This window comes from Lithobates pipiens, unplaced genomic scaffold, assembly GCF_037356315.1.
Source record: "Lithobates pipiens isolate NorthernLeopardFrog02 unplaced genomic scaffold, aLitPip1_a1.2 Scaffold_28, whole genome shotgun sequence".
NCBI classification, from domain to species: domain Eukaryota; kingdom Metazoa; phylum Chordata; class Amphibia; order Anura; family Ranidae; genus Lithobates; species Lithobates pipiens.
Window position 1 is genome coordinate 153,786,744 of NW_027507789.1, and position 18,180 is coordinate 153,804,923.

The 18,180-nt window shown below is 45.0% G+C and overlaps 1 protein-coding gene across 1 annotated transcript in view; it reads left to right on the top strand.

Annotated features, from left to right (window-relative positions):
- The window catches only part of NPEPPS (aminopeptidase puromycin sensitive), a 136,036-nt gene that overhangs the window by 23,884 nt on the left and 93,972 nt on the right, over positions 1-18,180 (top strand). The window contains exon 2 of the mRNA XM_077459722.1: positions 10,191-10,275. Coding sequence (XP_077315848.1) covers positions 10,191-10,275 — 85 coding nt within the window. The remainder of the gene's footprint in view (positions 1-10,190; positions 10,276-18,180) is intronic.

Below are 18,180 nucleotides of genomic sequence, written 5' to 3' on the forward strand. Positions count from 1 at the left end.
TTTAGATTTACTTTAACCACTTCAATACAGGGCACCCCGCCCCCCCCCCCCCCCTTCCTGCCCAGACCAATTTTCGACTTTCAGCGCTGTTGCATTTTGAATGACAATTACATGGTCGTTCAACACTGTACCCTAATGAAATTTATATAATTTTTTTTGCCCCTACAAATAGATTTCTTTTGATGGTATTTGATCACCACTGGGGTTTTTATTTTTTGCGCTACAAATAAAGACCGATTTTGAAAGGAGGGGGGGAGGGGGTTGTTCCTGGTTCATTCTCCAAAAAGTTTGGATCTTATTTTGAATGTAGGCTTCCTCAAATCCTCCTGCCTCCGTGTAATCCCAGATAGACTCAATGCTGTTGAGATCATTGCTCTGTGGGGGGCCAAACAATCTTCCAGGACTCCTTGAGGGGGTGAGAGTGATTCCTCTTGGCAGCATGTTACACCTAAATGTGTATAACATGTAAACGGGTAAACAAAAAAAAAAAAAAAGTCCTAAAGCTGTAGTGTGTGTGTGTGTGTGTTGGTTGCGTGGGGTTTTTTTTTTGGTAATTGCGTTCTACACAATAAAGGTAAAATTAAACTTCTGTGCTACAGGATCCCTCCAGTCCCCTCTTATACTTGCCTGAGCCTGAATGCGAGACAGCACTATGCCCATGGGTAGCGGCTCTCTCCAGGGCAGATTGATAGCCATAGATGCCATTGGCTCCTGCTGTTGTCAATCAAATTCTGCAACGAGGGAGCAAGAGAAAGGGCTGAGCTTCACTATCTGTGTCACTAGATGCAGAGGGTGGATTGGGAATGATGGGTGGGGGTAAGAATAGTGAAGCGCATGTCCCAGGAGGAGTTGAGGAATGTCTCCTGCGACAGATTGTGCAAAGTTGCAGGTGGTTTGTACTGGAAAGTCTACAGTATTACCAGTGAAACAATCGTAACAACATTTATCAGTCATTTGTGATTTGAGTTGTACACTACATTGAGGATGGTATGGGAGAGGATCGCACTGACAGGAAACAGGCAAGTGCAAGCTAAAATGGAAAACAAGGCAGAACCTCTTGTGTTCAAGACATAGCCTTACATAATCCACTTTTAATATACACTACTCAAAAAAAAAAATTCAAGGAACAATTTATAATCGGAGTATATCAAGTCAAACTCCTGGGATATTGATGTGGTCAGTTAAGTAGCAGGGAGGTTGTTAATCAGTTTCAGCTGCTTTTGATGTTAATGAAATGAACAGGTGCACTAGATGGGCAACAATGAGACTAACTCCAAAACAGGAATGGTTTTACAGGTGGAGGCCACTGAAGTTTTTTTTTCGCTACTCATCTTTTCTGACGGTTTCACTAGTTTTGTGTTTGGCTAGGGTTAGCGTCACTGCTGGTAGCATGAGGCAATACCTGGACCCTATAGAGGGTTGCACAGGCAGTCCAACTCCTCCAGGATGGCACATCAATATGCACCATTGCCAGAAGGTTTGCGGTGTCTCCCAGCATGGTCTCAAAAGCATGTAGGAATTAATACCATTGAATGGCCGCCACGCTTGCCTGACCTAAATCCAATAGAACACCTCTGGGATGTTGTTTTTCGGTCCATCCGGCGCTGTCAGGGTGCACCTCAGTCTGTTCAGGAGCTCAGTGATGCCCTGGTCTTGATCTGGGAGGAAATGCCCCAGGACACCATCTGTTGTCTCATTTGGAGAATGCCCCGATGTTGTCAGGCATACAAGCACGTGGGGGCCATACAAACTGAGCATCATTTTTGAGTTGCTGCAATGCAATTTCAGCAAAATGCACTGCAGCAATGTCTGCTGCATAATTTTTTCACATTAATTTTCGAGATGTCTTTGAATTCCACCCTCTGTAGGTTGATGATTTTCATTTCCATCAAACGATGTGGCATTCTTTTGTTCCCAACGCATTATCCAGTCCATATCAGTATAGATATCCAGCCTGATATTATTCCCCATTGAGATCTGATGTGTTTTCAAATTGCAGTGTATAACGCATAGAATAGGGTAGCCTCAATTGGTTATCTATTTATAAGCCCCCACCCAATCCCAGAGGACCACAGTTTCCTTCTTTTTTTGCTCCTTATGAAGGAGTAGAGATACTCTGAGTAGGGGTGTAACATAGGTCAGTGATTTTCTTACTGAATTTCTGGCCAATAGAGCCTATGAACACTCACTCTTGATGTGCCTAAACGCATGTGCAATATGTGCCTTTAGGCATTTTAATTTTTTTCTTCCAGGAGTTCTGGTATTCAGAGGGCAAAAAACAAATCCCCCAATGTGCATGAGGAAAGTTAAAGCAGAGTTCCACACTTTTCACTCCTCACCATGCAGCACTAATGTGCATACTTAAAATGAATTGGTAATTTATTATTTCCTTTTCTGTTCACTTACCTGATTTATGCCTATATCTAATTTAAGTTCCTCCACTAGGGGGCCACTGATGTCTTTTCTGATTTTTGCATTGGCTCCTGGGAGATCTTGGTCAGCTTGGCATGGCGTCTATGGAAATTCTTGGCCAGCTTGGCATTGCACGGCTCCAGTAACATTTTAACATTGGCATCTATGGAAAATCTCAGTCAACTTGGCATAGCTGTGCCATGCCACGCAGACCAAAATTGCACGTGCGTGAGATTGGCAGGTGCATACTGGGTAGCCAGCATGCACGGAATCCAGGAAGGACACTGGCTTCAGATGCCCACACTGGAGATGGCGGCACTGCGCAGAAACATCACAAAGTAAGAATAAGAAAGCAATTCTTCATAGTTTACAGCATACCTTTTGTTACATTGGTAAGGCATGAGTATTCTAGGGGTATTTTTATCTTAAGTCATATTTTGGCTGGAACTCTGCTTTAAAGAGGAGGTAATCTTCCTTTACTGACTTTTACCTATAGGTAAGCCTATAATAAGGCTTACCTATAGGGTAATGTAAATATCTCCAAAACATGCTCAATTTAGGACATATTTACATTACATGCAGCCAGTGACATCATTGAAGTATGTGCTCCTGAAAGAACAACCACCCTTGCCATTCCTTAACCACTTCCCGACCAGCACACGACTATGTACGTCGACAGAATGGCACGGGCAGGCATATTGGCATACAGGTACATCCAATATTCAATGCCGCCCTGCCATCGGGAGCGCGGCGCGCTGGTCGGGACCCCCGTGAGTCCGGTCGCGGGACCCGCGGACTCGATCGCCGCGGGCATCCCCGCGATCGTCTCACAGAGCGGCCAAATGGAGGAAATGCCGAGTAAACGGCATTTCTCCATTCTGCCTAGCAACTAGTGACGCTGATCTCTGCTCCATGAGATTGGAGCAGAGATCAGTGTTCACTAAATGAAAGCCCAACCCCCCCACAGTTAGTAACACACCCCTAGGAACACTTAACCCCTACACTGCCACCCCCTGGTTAACCCCTTCACTGCCAGTGTCATTTACACAGGAATCACTGCATTTATATAGCAGTGATTACTGTATAAATGACAATGGTCCCAAAAATGTCCGATGGGTCCCCCACAATGTCGCAGTCACAATAAAAATCGCTGATCGCCGCCATTACTAGTAAATTGTCAATTAAAGTGACAGTGCCGAATCGCAAAAAGTGCTCTGGTCAGGAAGGGGGTAAATTCTTCCGGGGCTGAAATGGTTAAGGAAAGTTTCACATAATGTGCCATTCATACTAGTACATTATGACTTTACCTTGCAGGGGGAAAAAACCTCCAGTGTTATACATGCTTTTAAAGCGGTTGTATATAGTAGTGGTTTGCATGCATCATTTGCGTCATTGAAATGACTAAGGCTGGCCATAAATTGGTAGAATTTCAAGCAAAAATTTGTTAAACAAATATTTTTTACAACATTGTTTTTCTATTTTTCTAATCATTAGTGGGGTAAAAATGACGTTTAACCACAGTGATGAGAAAATTCTAAGGAGCAGGGTGTGTAAAAAAAATTTTTTTTTCTTTTTTTTTTTCAAATTTCTAACCATTTTTTTCGTTTGGTTAAGTCCTGTTCTAAGAGTTTTTGTACAAATTTACCTGACAATTTTACTAAAATTTTTTGTTTGAAGTTCTATAAATCTCTGGCCAGATGAAATTGGTTTTCTGGTCTTAAGCATAGCATTTCTGCTCCTTGTATATGAAGGAGATTTTGGTGTCTCTATTCACCAGAGATATGCTTATCAAGGAAATGAGGTGGTAAATTGACATGGAGAGGAAGATGCAATGTGATTTCAGCCATAGTATGGCTGAATTTGCTTCCCATCGCATCTTTGGTGAACACCCATGCAATCCAATTCATGGCCAAACTAACAGTTTGCACTGCGATATGTGAAAGGATTTGGGGGTGTCATTAACTTTCTATTGACACTCCCAGCAGTTTGCATAGTGCAGTGTAAACTGCCTTGCGAGTCAGGTGCGGCCGTTTACAGCGCGATCTGCGTGTCCAATGAGAGATGATCTCATATGTAAACATGAGATCATCTCTCAGCGCCCCTCTCCCTCCTTACACAGACAGTGTGTGAGAAGGGAGAGATCAACGGCTGCAGCGGCCGTAAGTAAAAAAAAAAAAGGAAAAAAAAAAGTGCCATCCTCCCCCAGGGCCACTTATCAGTGCCACCTGTCATCTGTTGTCAGTGTCACGTGCCATCGGTGCCACGTATTAGTGTCATCTGTCATCAGTGCCACGTATTAGTGCCATCTGTCATCGGTGCCACGTATTAGTGCCATCTGTCATCAGTGCCACGTATTGGTGCCACCTGTCATCAGTGCCACGTATTGGTGCCATCTGTCATCAGTGCCACGTATTGGTGCCATCTGTCATCAGTGCCACGTATTGGTGCCATCTGTCATCAGTGCCACGTATTGGTGCCATCTGTCATCAGTGCCACGTATTGGTGCCATCTGTCATCAGTGCCACGTATTGGTGCCATCTGTCATCAGTGCCACGTATTGGTGCCATCTGTCATCAGTGCCACGTATTGGTGCCATCTGTCATCAGTGCCACGTATTGGTGCCATCTGTCATCAGTGCCACGTATCATTGTCCTGGTGCTCCAGGGCCTTCAAAAGTGTAATAGGTAGTCAACAAGTTAGATGTGTAATTTATGCTCCTAGAACATGTGACGGCGCTCCCTGCATGTTGGGCCTCTCTATGTGGCCAGGCTGTGAAAAAGTCCCACACGTGGTATTTTAATACTCAGGAGGAGTAGCAGAATTTTTGGGGGGGTGTCATTTGTGGTATACACATGCCACGTGAGAGAAATAACCTCTTACAATGACAATTTTGTGGGGAAAAAAAATAAAAAATACTTAATTTTGCGAAGAATTGTGGGAAAAAATGACCACATCAAAAACCTCCCCATGCCTCTTACTAAATACCTTGGAATGTCTACTTTCCAAAAAGGGGTAATTTGTACTTTCCTGACTTGTTCGGGTCGCAAAAAGTGAGCTAGGACACCAGTACATCAGATGTGATCATTTTTGTGCGATTTGCACCACAGCTTGTAGACTCTATAACTTTCACAAAGACCAAATAATATCCACTAATTTGGGTTATTTTTACCAAAGATATGTAGCAGTATAAATTGTAGCCAAAATTTATGAAGAAAAATTAATAATTTGCATAATTTTGTCACAGAAACAAAGAAATATGCGTATTTTTTTTTTCTAAATTTTCGGTCTTTTTTTCATTTATAGCGCAAAAAATAAAAACCCCAGAGGTGATCAAATACCACCAAAAGAAAGCTCTATTTGTGGGAAAAAAGGACAAAAAATTCATTTGGGTACAGTGTTGCATGACTGAGTAATTGTCATTCAAAGTGTGAGAGCACCGAAAGCTGAAAATTGGTCTGGGCAGGAAGGGTGTTTAAGTGCCCAGTAAGCAAGTGGTTAAGAGACCCTGTCACCAGCTTACAGCTCAGCTCCAGAAATTTCGCAAACCCTTCCTTGCACTTGGGCCTCTCCACACTGCAAGGGTTAATCTGGGGGGGGGGTGCAGACTTGATAGTCCCAAAGATAATGTGAGACAGTCCAGAGCTTCAGACCAAAATAGGTCTGGAGTAAGGTAAGTAATCACTTTTTATCCGTGTCACCTTGGACTAAACATTCTCTGAATAGTGGTGGTTTGGAGTAAACGACACTGTGCGGAGGGGAAGACACTTGATCAGGAGCTAATAGATGGTGGCTGTCATATGTAGTGGGGGCTACTACATTGGTTTTCAGCATCCCACCAGATACAAGATCTGGATTAATACATCATAGACCAGTGTAAGGGTAACTCCTGGCAAGGTGCATGTACTTCAGCACTGTTACTACCTTTTTATGATACATTTTAGCACAAGTTCCCTTTTAAAAAAAAAATAAAAATAAAAAAAAATAAAGACAATGGTGCAGATTCCTGCTGGATCCATGTTTTCTCTCATTTTGGCTTCTTTATATATTCTATTTATATATTGTGTAAGAACAGTAGTATGCACTGCAGGCTTTTGTAAACTTTTTTTTTTTTTTTTTTTTTTTTACCTTTTCATCAAGCTTTGATCAGCTTTTGTTAAAGCTTTTAAAGAATGATACATTTCCAGTCTAGGGATGGTAAATACACATATTAATGGAAGTGCTGACTGCCACTTAAGGATGACACTGAGCTTTGCCTGCAGCTCAAAGTCCCATTGACTTTATTTGTGCATTGCATATTGTTCAGGGTCTGCGCTTCACTTTTCATTGCGTCGGCTTTCTTTGAAAGTATCATGGCCTTTTTAATGGTGTTTCATCTGCAAGGAAAAGCAAGTCGAGCACAGCCTTTTTTCCAATTAAATGCAACTGCATGTGTTCAAATTAAGGCTTTATCACCTGTTAACATTATGGGTGTTGAAATTAATCGTTGCTTTGGGATTCCGCCATCCACGATGCGACATTGATGCTACAACTTATTTGAGAATACCTCTGAGTCCGGGGCGGAGAGGTATTGTGCTGTGATATTTGTGATCCCATAAAGATTTGCCCAATTTTTTCAAATTCAGTTGACTTCTGTCAATGATTTTCCTTCCTCCTAATGGTGGCTTGGCTTCAGTTACAGCTGTATCGTGGTAGAGTGCAGGTAATGTTTTCTGTGAAGTGACTGGGTGACAACTTCAAGAGCTTATAACGCCGATCTAGCACTTTTCAAGCACTGGAGAATGTTTTTTCTATTGTGTCCAATACATACTAGTGTAAAAATACTAAATGGCATTTAGGATTTTTACACTAGTAGTGTCATGTCGTACCTGTGACTGCCTGTCTGTCTCTAGGGGTTTAACCTTCAACCAAATAAATTCTGTATTTAATTCCTGACAGACGCCCGCCAAGCCACCAGAGCAAGGCAAATCCTTGAGAGCATAAATTGAATCTTAAAACCTGGAGGTAAATCCTCATTGGATCACGCAAATACACACATACACACGCACACACACCGTCACCGACCTGAACTCATGTCTGTCTGTGGCTGTGCCATTGCCCGCCTGACCTGTGTCCTGCCCTTTATCATGATTATGATTCAGTGACGTGTGGTGTGATATATTTGTGATCTCATAAAGCTTTGCCCAAGGTTTTCAGATGCAGTTGACAATTTCTTCTGTCAATGATTTTCCTTCCTAATGGTGGCTTGGCTTCAGTTACAGGTGTATCGTGGTAGAGTACAGGTAAAATTTTCTGTAAAGTGACTGGGTGACAACTTCAAGAGCTTATAACGCCGATGTTGACTAGGACTGGTGGTTAATATGAACGCCTGGTTAACATGAACGCCTGGTTAACATGAACCCCTGGGCTGGCCATACGTTAAACAATTTTATTATTCAGTTTCCTTTAGTTACCTAAACTACCGGTATGTAGTGTAAGGGCCTGCCTCGTTGCATATAAATTGAAAGTCTTTAGGTTTGACCTCATTATAAGGTTTTAGTAAATCTAAAGGAAAATTGTACTAGAAAATTCTATAATATATGGCTAACCTTAGAGTGCTTTCACATTAAAAGCGCTGCTCATTTTAGCAACGATTGGGGCCGGTTCACACTGCGGGCGATGCGAGGCGACACGACTTGCCTCGCCGCAGTCTGACAAGTCGCCCCCGTTCTGTACAATGGAACCGTTCTGAGAAGAGCGACTCGAGTCGCTCCGACTCAGAAAAAAGGTTCCTGTACTACTTCTGGGCGACCTCGGGGCGACTTGCATTGACTTCTATACAGAAGTCATTTGCAAATCGCCGCTGAGGTCGCGGCAGGTCGCGGCGAGGCAAGTCTGTGTCGCCTCGCATCGCCCGCAGTGTGAACCGGCCCTTAAGCTCTATTTAAGCTTTTTGGCTGCCGGTAGCAGGGTGCTGTTAATCCCAAAGAAGGGATAAAAACTCCAGTTATGCTGCTCTTTCAAATCGCTTTTCAGGCACTTTGAAAGCACTGCCTATTCATTCCAATGGGCGGGGCATTTGGGAGCGCTAAATACAATGCTCCTAACCCGCCCCAAAGATGCTGCTGGCAGGACTTTTCTGCTTGTCTCGCATGCGCACCGCCTGAATGAGGAAAGTCACACTGGAACGAATTGGAGGCCTTTTTCGGGCCCTCAACAGCGGCTATTGGCTGCGCTAAAGTGCCTGAAAACCACCCCAGTTTGATAGGGGTCTTAAAGTTATTGTAAAGATACAGATTTAAAAAATCATTTGCAAACTTGCTCAGTGCAATGGTTTTGCACAGTTTTCTGTGGGCCTTTTCCCCACAGGGGGCCACCTCCTTATTCTCGGGCTGCCGTGCTATGGGGCCTTGGTTGATGACAGGGGTCCTGACACTTTGAGAAGCCGGGTTTATACTTTTTGTGGAAGTTTATATTTGATGTTTTTTTTTTTTTTTGTCCATTGACAGACCAACATTGATATTTAAAGGGATTGTAAAGTCGGACAGTTTTTCATCTTAATGCATTCTGTATGCCTCAGCCCCCCAATACTTACCCAAGCCCCATCTATATCCAGTGATGTCCAAGTCCCTCGGCTGTCTCGGATTCTCCTGATTGGCTGAGACACAGCAGTGGCACCCTTGGCTCCTGTTGCTGTAAATCAAAATCAGTTAGCCAATTGGGAAAGAGTGGACAGGTTCAAACTGTGGTTCCGTGTCTGAATGGCCACATGGAACTGTGACTCAGTTTGGGTGCCCCCATAGGAGGCTGCTGACTGTGGGGGCACTTGATAGGGAGGGGCCAGAAGCAGCAAAGAGGGACCCGACAAGAGGAGGTTCTGGGCTGCCCTGTGCAAAATCACTGCACGGAGGAGGTAAGTATATGGCTTAATGTACAATGTACATGGGACGTTCTAAAACCTCTCCTGAACGATTTAACTTGACAGAAATAAAAGGGAAAGGTCTGTTGTCCCCAGTAACACACTTCCATCCCTGTAACGTAGTAAAACAAAGGATTCGCCCCAGGACTTTAAATTAAGTAGGTACCTTTTCCACCAGTAAACATGACAGTAGTGAATACAGTACAGGGGGTCCCCGGGTTACGAACCCGTTGGGGACTGTCCTCCTGTTTGTAATTCGCAAATGTTCACAAGCCGGGCGCGCATGCGCAGAACGACAATTACAGACATTTCTGATGTCCCGTTGAATGCCGTTCTGCGCATGCATGGCAAATTACCGTCATTTTCCAAGGCTGCATCTGGCCACGCATGTGCAGAACGGCCGATGTCTGAGCAAAATGGCAGAGGGTTCCCCGCAGCGTCTGGTTTGTAAGGAGATGTTCGTAGGTCGGGGAACCCCTGTATATGGTTTATTCAAGTAAAATTGTTTACAAGCATAGATATCACCAACAGTTTCCAATTTAAAAAAGATACATAAACCAGGAATATTGGTACATAAATATAATGGTAGTCCTAGTACACAGGCATCATACTACCCAACTACTATTTACTACTGTCATGTTTACTTGCGGAAACGGTACCCATTTCATTTAAAGTCCCAGGGCGAATCCTTTGTTTTACTATAACTTGAACAGATAACCAGCGCTTAAAAACATCAGTTTTGCCATGTTTACATGCCACGTTTACGTTTTTTGGAAGCATTTTTTTTTTACTCAGCAGAAATGTATATAAACTGTCAGCATTGTATAATCCGTGCTTTGTCATATCGGATACTAATACATTTTATTGTCTCTCATCCACTCAGGTAGAAAATCCTACCAATCAGATTGTGATGAACTGTGCTGATATTGATATCATTACTGCTTCATTTGCTCCTGAAGGAGATGAAGGTAAGTTTAATTATTAGTAGTCTATACATGTGTGCAAGAACGATTGTACCATTTGGTATTGCTGCACATGCCAGCGTGCAATATGTCTAGGGCAGTGATGGCGAACCTTGGCACCCCAGATGTTTCAGAACTACATTTCCCATGATGCTCATCTACACTGCAGAGTGCATGAGCACCATGGGAAATGTAGTTCCAAAACATCTGGGGTGCCAAGGTTCGCCATCACTGGTCTAGGGTCATCATGTGCTGGTAATTCTAAATGGGTGGGGTGTAAAAGCTTTTGAAGAGTCACATGTAGACTATTTTGGGTACTGTAGTGTTTGTTTTTTGAGATTTCACTGGTGTGCATTGTTTTTAGGTCTCAACATATTTGGTATTGGTCTACACAACATGACCCAATCTTTTGTTTTTTGTTTTGTTGCCTAAAAATTGGGCATTTTTCACTGTCTAGTTGAAATGGTTCTAAAGGCAGACGGTTTTTACCTTCATGCATTTCTAGGGATGGATTTAATATACAGTAGGACAATTATTGCAACATAAAAAATTCAACTGCTATTTTATTCTACAAGGTACCTGCATTCAGAAAATATGTTCGGGGAGTGTGTGTTTTTTTTGTTTTGTTTTTAGTAATATTTTGGCCTAATAAAGAGTGCACAAAATTAAAGGAACTCCATAAATATACTCCTAAAAAGGTCAGGCGCTGTATGGAAAACCAACATATGGCAGTCAGTGTAATAAATGTTAGCCTTCAGCAGCTGGAAGGAAACCAAAGCACCAGGCATGCTATTGTGCAAAAGAACAAACCACAAAAGATTGCTCTTAATCCAGCTGCACCACCACCTTATGGGTTCAACCAGTGGTCTGTCATCCCTTCCATTGAGTGAATACCCATGCGACATTTGGCACCTACACACCTTTTGGTCTCCCCCCTAGCACTGGCCGTGAGTCAGCCTGCCGAAGTTTGGGTGTGATTGAGGTTCAATATCAAGCATGATTGTCAACCATGTTTTAACCCGTACCATTCTTGGATTCCTTTAATTTTGCGTTTACAATAAAATCTTTTTACACAACAAACCGTGGCATTTTTGAGGTGTGTCAAGTGGTTTGTAGCCATCACCCCCCAGCGCTGGATTAAGAGGAATTTTTTGTTAGAAAATTAAAGGATAAGTGCACTATATATATATATATACATAAAAAATAAATTCAGATCTTTATACAGGTCAAAATGTGCAATTTTTCTCTTATATTCACCGACCGACACAGCTCCTCTCTTAGCCATTGGGTTGTTGTGCCCACCACTAGGAGAATACTAGGCATTACTTGTTATGTAACACTTTTCAGTTCCGCTCAGGGGGTGGTCCCTTGTCAACAACCCTCCAGCCTGCCATGCAGTCATCAGTTTTATTTTGCCTAGTGAAGAAAGACCTAGGAACCTGGTGGGCCCATCGGTCCGTGCTCCTCTTCTTTTTTTTTTTTTTCTCTGCAGAAGCGCGACTTTTTGCGCAAGATTGATCCTGTGATCTATCAACAGCCGGCTGGGTGACAGGCTGGATACTCATATCCTTGTAGTCTCCCCAGTCCAGCCATTGAGCGTGTGCAGGCCACAGCAACCCGCTAGGCAGGCCACAATGAAACCTCAGCTCCAAAGGTGGTCGTGAGCTTTTATGCTCTGGGGCATACATATGACCGGGCTACTGATGTCTTCGTCACAGTATGCCGGACCACCCTGTACTGATCAGTGAGTGGGTCTGTGATGGAATGTCTCCCAGATCTTCAGGACTGGTAAATACATATGACCGGGCTACTGATGTCTGGATCACAGTATACTGGACCGGCAGCTACCTTGTAACTGCACAGGCCGTAGGTCTGTGATGGAATGTCTCCCAGCTCTTTAGGACTGGTAAGTACAGCTTTCCCTGCCTCGGTGGTGCTGAGCAGCTGGGCATTCCCTGGGAGGTCGATTCGGGGGTCCCTCACCTCTCTTCTCTCTCCCCTCCCCTCCCCCCTCCCCTCCATATGGAGGATGCTGCTAAGCAGTGTGTGTGTGTGTGTGTGTGTGTGTGTGTGTGTGTGTGTCTGTGCAGGGGCTCTCTGGGGTAGGGGGTTGCGCTGGCTAGCTGTGTCCTGGGTCCAGTTCTTCATGCCCCTGGAAGGTGTCTGAGGCTTTGCTGGTGTCCTGCTCAGCGCTGTGCTCACCGCCATTGTTTTCTCCCTGTACCTCATGGATCTGTATTCAGCGGCCATTTTAGGTGTGGGCGAGGGCAAGCATGCTCTCCTGGGCTTTAGCGGCCATTTTCCTTGTGATTGTCCCTATTCAGGGTGCTGGCGGACATTTTCTTGAAGCCTGAACACATTTTTTTAGTGTTCTCTAGCTGCAGCATGTGCTCCTGTACTCTAACGGCCATTTTCCCTGTATTTTATATCCTTGTGCTGGATGCTGGGTGGCCGTTTTTCTTGTAGCCTGAGCACACTTCAGAGCGGTTTTAGCGCCATTTGCAGCTACCAACACAGCACTGTTTCCTCTGCACCTGGGAGCCAACGGGGACTACAGGCACTACCTGCTGAATAGCGTAGAACCCCTCAGGGTGGTGAGTCCTGCGGGAAAGAGACCCTCAGCCAGCGGCAGTAAGGAGGGTGGGACTGTCCTAAGTCCCCTTTGGGTGGCAGACAGGGTAGGGTCAGCATGGCTTCAGAAACTGGTGTTTCTTCCCCCGAAATCCAGACAATTGCAACCAGGTCATCTGTGGACTGCGCAGTGCCCCTGGACACCCTGACGGCGGTCCTCAATTCATTCGTTGCCAAGATGGAGGGGGCATGTGGGAAAAATGGTGCAAAAAAGCAGCCCCTGCCTCCCCCGTTCTCGGGAGAGCTCTGACGCGGACTCTGGTCCTGCTGAGGCTGGTGACCCCTGCTCTGTCTTGTCAGATGAAGCTGACTAGGACCGTTCGGACAGTGAGGATGAGTCCCCTTCCTGGTCCGTGCATGACAAAGAGAGAGATTGTCAGAAAGGGAGAATGAGTCATAAGAGGGCCAATGACAGCTGCAGGGCTGGAGGTGCGCGTCTGTGTAAATCCAGGAAGTGAACAGGCAGCAACTTCAGTTGCCCTCAGTTAAAATGGTTGCAGCCAGACTCAGTGGAGGGGGATTTCTGCAGCATACTTGGTAAGTACAGAATCACAGTATATATAAAATAATATGCAAAGTGATTGGATGGAAGCTTCAGAATGGCAAAGATGTTTTTATTACAAATCTATGTGAGCAGACTGCAGTTCCCCTTTAAAGTTTAGACGACTTGTCTGTATGATTTAGAGTGTGTAAAGGGGTCAAGGAGGGGAGTCGGAAGAAAGGAAGCAAATCAAGTGGCTGTAGGCAATCTACACAAGTAGCTTTGAGGCTTACGGAAGGAAACGCCTTTTTAAGGATGGGTGTGACAAGGGATGATGATGTGTTTGATGGATGAGTAACTAACTCTGAAATGGACCATAAGAGAGCTCAAATGACGTGTGGGGTTTTTTCTTTGTAGTTTAGAATGATTTAGTGATGTGACCCATAATTGAAAGTTCATGCAATGAGAATATATAAGGTTGTATTTGTTGTGCAAAGTGGGATAGGCAGGGAGCTGCTTTATTTAAAACAGTGTTAGTTGTTGTGTTATAATGCACAGCATTTGAAATGGGGAATGTAAAAGTATTGCCAGTGAAAGAAAAACTTAAAATGTATTTCGTTTAGATATTAGTGGAACACGAGAGTTCCCTCAGAGGTTGGTATGGGTTCCCTGAGCTGTGATAGATGCTACCTGCATAGCTTGTGTCCAAAGCCACTGATATGATTAAGGCTCCCGCTCACACTGTCATTAAAAGGAGTTAAAAACACCTCTCAAATGCCTATGCAAAAATACAATAGACAGCACAAAGTGCCGTTCAACGCTATCAAAACATGAAGCATTAGCGTTGCTTCAAAATTAAAGCCTCAGGTCAGGAAGCGTTTGAAGCCTTTCAACGTCTCCCATTCATGTCCATGGATCACTTCGCAAATGCTATGGCAAACAGTTGTGGCCTTTAAGATTAGGTCATTTCCTGTAATAGAATGGGCATTTGTGGAGCAGTTTTAATGCACCTTAATGCTCGTCAAACACTTCAAAATTTCCCATAGGGTGTTTGGGGGATCATTTTTAACTTGTTAATTCCTCTAAAACGCAAGTCTAACGCTCGTACTAACACCATGGGAGCATTTGTTAAGCATTAGAAATGTAGTCGAGTGTGAACAAGCCCTGCCCTAGGTGATCTTTGTAGCTACCTGTGAGGGGGGGTTTAACCACCACAGTAAAGGGCATTTTTTCCCCTGACCACAGATGTAGGGCATTTTCCTGTAAATGTTACAGGGTTCAAGGGTTCCCCTGGTGTTTAAAATTTTGATAGAGGCTGATTTAGAGTGCTGCTTTATTGCATCTTTTTATTCATGTAAATTTGTATGACCATGTACCGTATATACTCGAGTATAAGCCGAGATTTTCAGCCTCTTTTTTGAGGCTGAAAGTGCCCCCTCGGCTTATACTCGAGTCACCGCTGTCTGACTGCTCGATCAGCGTATCGAGCAGACAGACGGCGGACATTAAAATTTAAAAGCCGCGCCTCCTTCTCCGCCTCCGCCTGTGATAGGCGGAACACTGAATTTCCCAGCAGTCAGTGTTCCACCTATCACGGACATCCGCTCATTCTCATACTACGGACGAGTATGAGAGGATGTCCGTGATAGGCGGAACACAGGCTGCTGGGAAATTGAGTGTTCCGCCTATCACAGGCGGAGGCGGAATTTTGAATTGTAGAATGGCCGCCGAGAAGAGCGGCGATCCATCGGCACGGCACGGGACGGAGGAGGCACGGGACGGAGGAGGCACGGCACGGGACGGAGGAGGCACGGGACGGAGGAGGCACGGCACGGGACGGAGGAGGCACGGGAAGGAGGAGGCACGGCACGGGACGGAGGAGGCACGGGAAGGAGGAGGCACGGCACGGGACGGAGGAGGCACGGGACGGAGGAGGCACGGGACGGAGGAGGCACGGGACGGAGGAGGCACGGGACGGAGGAGGCACGGGACGGAGGAGGCACGGGACGGAGGAGGCACGGGACGGAGGAGGCACGGCACGGGTCGGAGGAGGCTCGGGACGACGGCGGCTCGGGACGGAGGCTTGGGACACAGGTAGGCTGGACACACACACAAGGCTGCACGGACACACACACACACACACACACACACACACACACACACACACACACACACACACACACACACACACACGGCTGCACGGACACACACACACACACACACACACAGGGATGGATGGATGGATACACACACACACACACAGGGATGGATGGATGGATATACACACACACACACACACACACACACACAGGGATGGATGGATGGATGGATGAATACACACACACACACACACACACACAGGGATGGATGGATGGATGGATACACACACAGGGATGGATGGACACACAGGGATGGACGGACACACACACAGGGATGGACAGCCATGTCTCACCCTCGGCTTATACACGAGTCAATAAGTTTTCCAGTTTTTTGGGGGTAAATTGGGGGCCTCGGCTTATATTCGGGTCGGCCTATACTCGAGTATATACGGTATGTGTTTTTTGGCTATATGCACAACATTTCGTCAACATTTTATTACTAGTAAATATATCCAAACCCTTGAAACCATGTTTATTATATTGCAGCTTGCCAGTCCTTAGATGTGGTAGTTGTAATCGTTTTTCCAGATCCTTCAAAAGTTGCTTGAGCTCCCGCATTTCTTAGACTATCACTCTTTCCTCAGACACTGTTAAAACCGGGTCCCCCCCCCCCCCTCTTTTTCCTGCCCAGGACTACATGTCCCATGAGGCATTGTGCCTCACAAGTTCTCAGGCACTTACTGACCTGTATGGACAGTGTACTGAGCTGTATGTGCTTCACTGTATTTCCTGATATGTAAAAAAATAATACATTCTGTAATGTAGACCGAAACTAATCCTCTGACCAACTGATCGATCATAAAAAAAAGTTAACTATTTTCATAATTGTTTATAATCTATTATGTCAATTTAGTTGTTTCAGCCCTATTAAATACTTTAATGGTAACTGTATAATCTGCAATTTTTTTTAAAGGAAATCGGAAGTCTCCATTAACCACTTAACCTTTGCCCCGTAGCAGTTTTAATACTACTGGTGCCTGCTCTCTTGTGCAGAATTGTGTATGTGTGTGTGTGTGTGTGTGTATATATATATATATATATATATATATATATATATATACACATACACACGACTCTGCACTTCCGCCTGCAGGGATGCGCCGTTTCTGCTATGATTCACAGCAGAAGCCAATGTATGGGTACCGGGCACTCAATGTCCTCCAGCACCCACTGATCTTGGCAATACACAGAGAACTGAGATATGCCTACATAAACAAAACATATATGTCACTTCTCACGGGGGGAAGGGATGTATTCTGTGTCTTGCAGTGCCATATCACAAACAATGGCCTGGCCAAGTGCTTAACAAAAAAGTTCTAACTTTGTCCACAAGTGGAGCAATTTTCCTGTCTAGATGGATAGCTAATCTGGTACACAAGGATCCCTGGATTGCCTGCAAGGGTGTTGGCCTTGGGCAAGGTGCACATAACCTTACAGGAAACCCTTCTTTCAGATATGTAACAGTATTTTTGTCAGATTCTCTTTAAGGCTCCATGCACACTGAAGCTCAAAAAAGCTTTTTCTGGACGCCAGATTGCTGGCAGAAAACTCTGGTTGAAAAATGTGCTTTTAACAGCGGTTTGTACTAGCGTTGATTAGCGTTGATTAGCGTTGATTAGTGTTGATTAGTGTTTATGGGCGTTTTCAATAAAAATACACGGAGGACACTCCAAAAAATCCCACAGTGCATTCCAAACTCCCACTCTGCATTGAAAAAATAGAATGCCGAACACTAACGCGCGTTCATGGGCCTTTGTCAGTGCCCATCAGTGCAGCCTGTGCCCAGTGCAGTCTCATCTGTGCCCATAAGTGCAGGTTCACCAGTGCAGCCCATTTATGCCTGCAAGTACAATCTCATCAGTGCCCACCAGTGCAGCCTATCTGTTCCCACCAGTGCCCAAATGTGCAGCCTGGTCTATGTGCAGCCTCGTCTGTTCTGTGCCGCAGGGATCGTTACAAGACACCAGCCGGGTGACCGAGTGGGGATCTCGGGCTGTGACACAGCACGCTGGTCCAATGCCGGTCCAGGAGGTGGGGCTGTACAGCGTGATCGGTGTTTAAAATAAAAGATCTGTCACAGCCCTAGATCTCTGCTCTCTCATCCGCTGGGGGGGCAGTGCTGACAGGGAGGAGGAGTTGTAGTACAAGGACACCACCCCCCATGGGCGGTACAGACCTGGGGCTGTGACACCTCTCCACCCACTACAGCAAGCAGAAATGGAAGTAGAAGCCCCTGCTTGCTATAGAGAACTGCAAATGGGAAGTGCCAAGACCGCTGGCTGGGAGTACAGGAGGAATTGCAGCTAGCGGGCTTATTAACAGGAAATCACAGGGGATTAACCATTTTTCTTTAGGATCAGCAGGCCATTACAGAACTCCGAAAAAGAGGGATGGCATAGTCTAGGAAGGTAGAGGATCCGCAACAAGGGCATGGAAAGTTTATTTTTTATTTTTTTATTTCCCCGGACTTCTGCTTTAACTGCATTGTATGACAACTGACCCAATATTCGCATTGTTGGTGGACTCCAGAATGACCAAAGAACCACCCTTTTTAGCTGGTTTTATGTTTTGATGATTTCCAGTGTGCCATTGAGGAAATTATTTTTCATTCCTTTCCCATTTTTAAAAACAAAGTGAGCG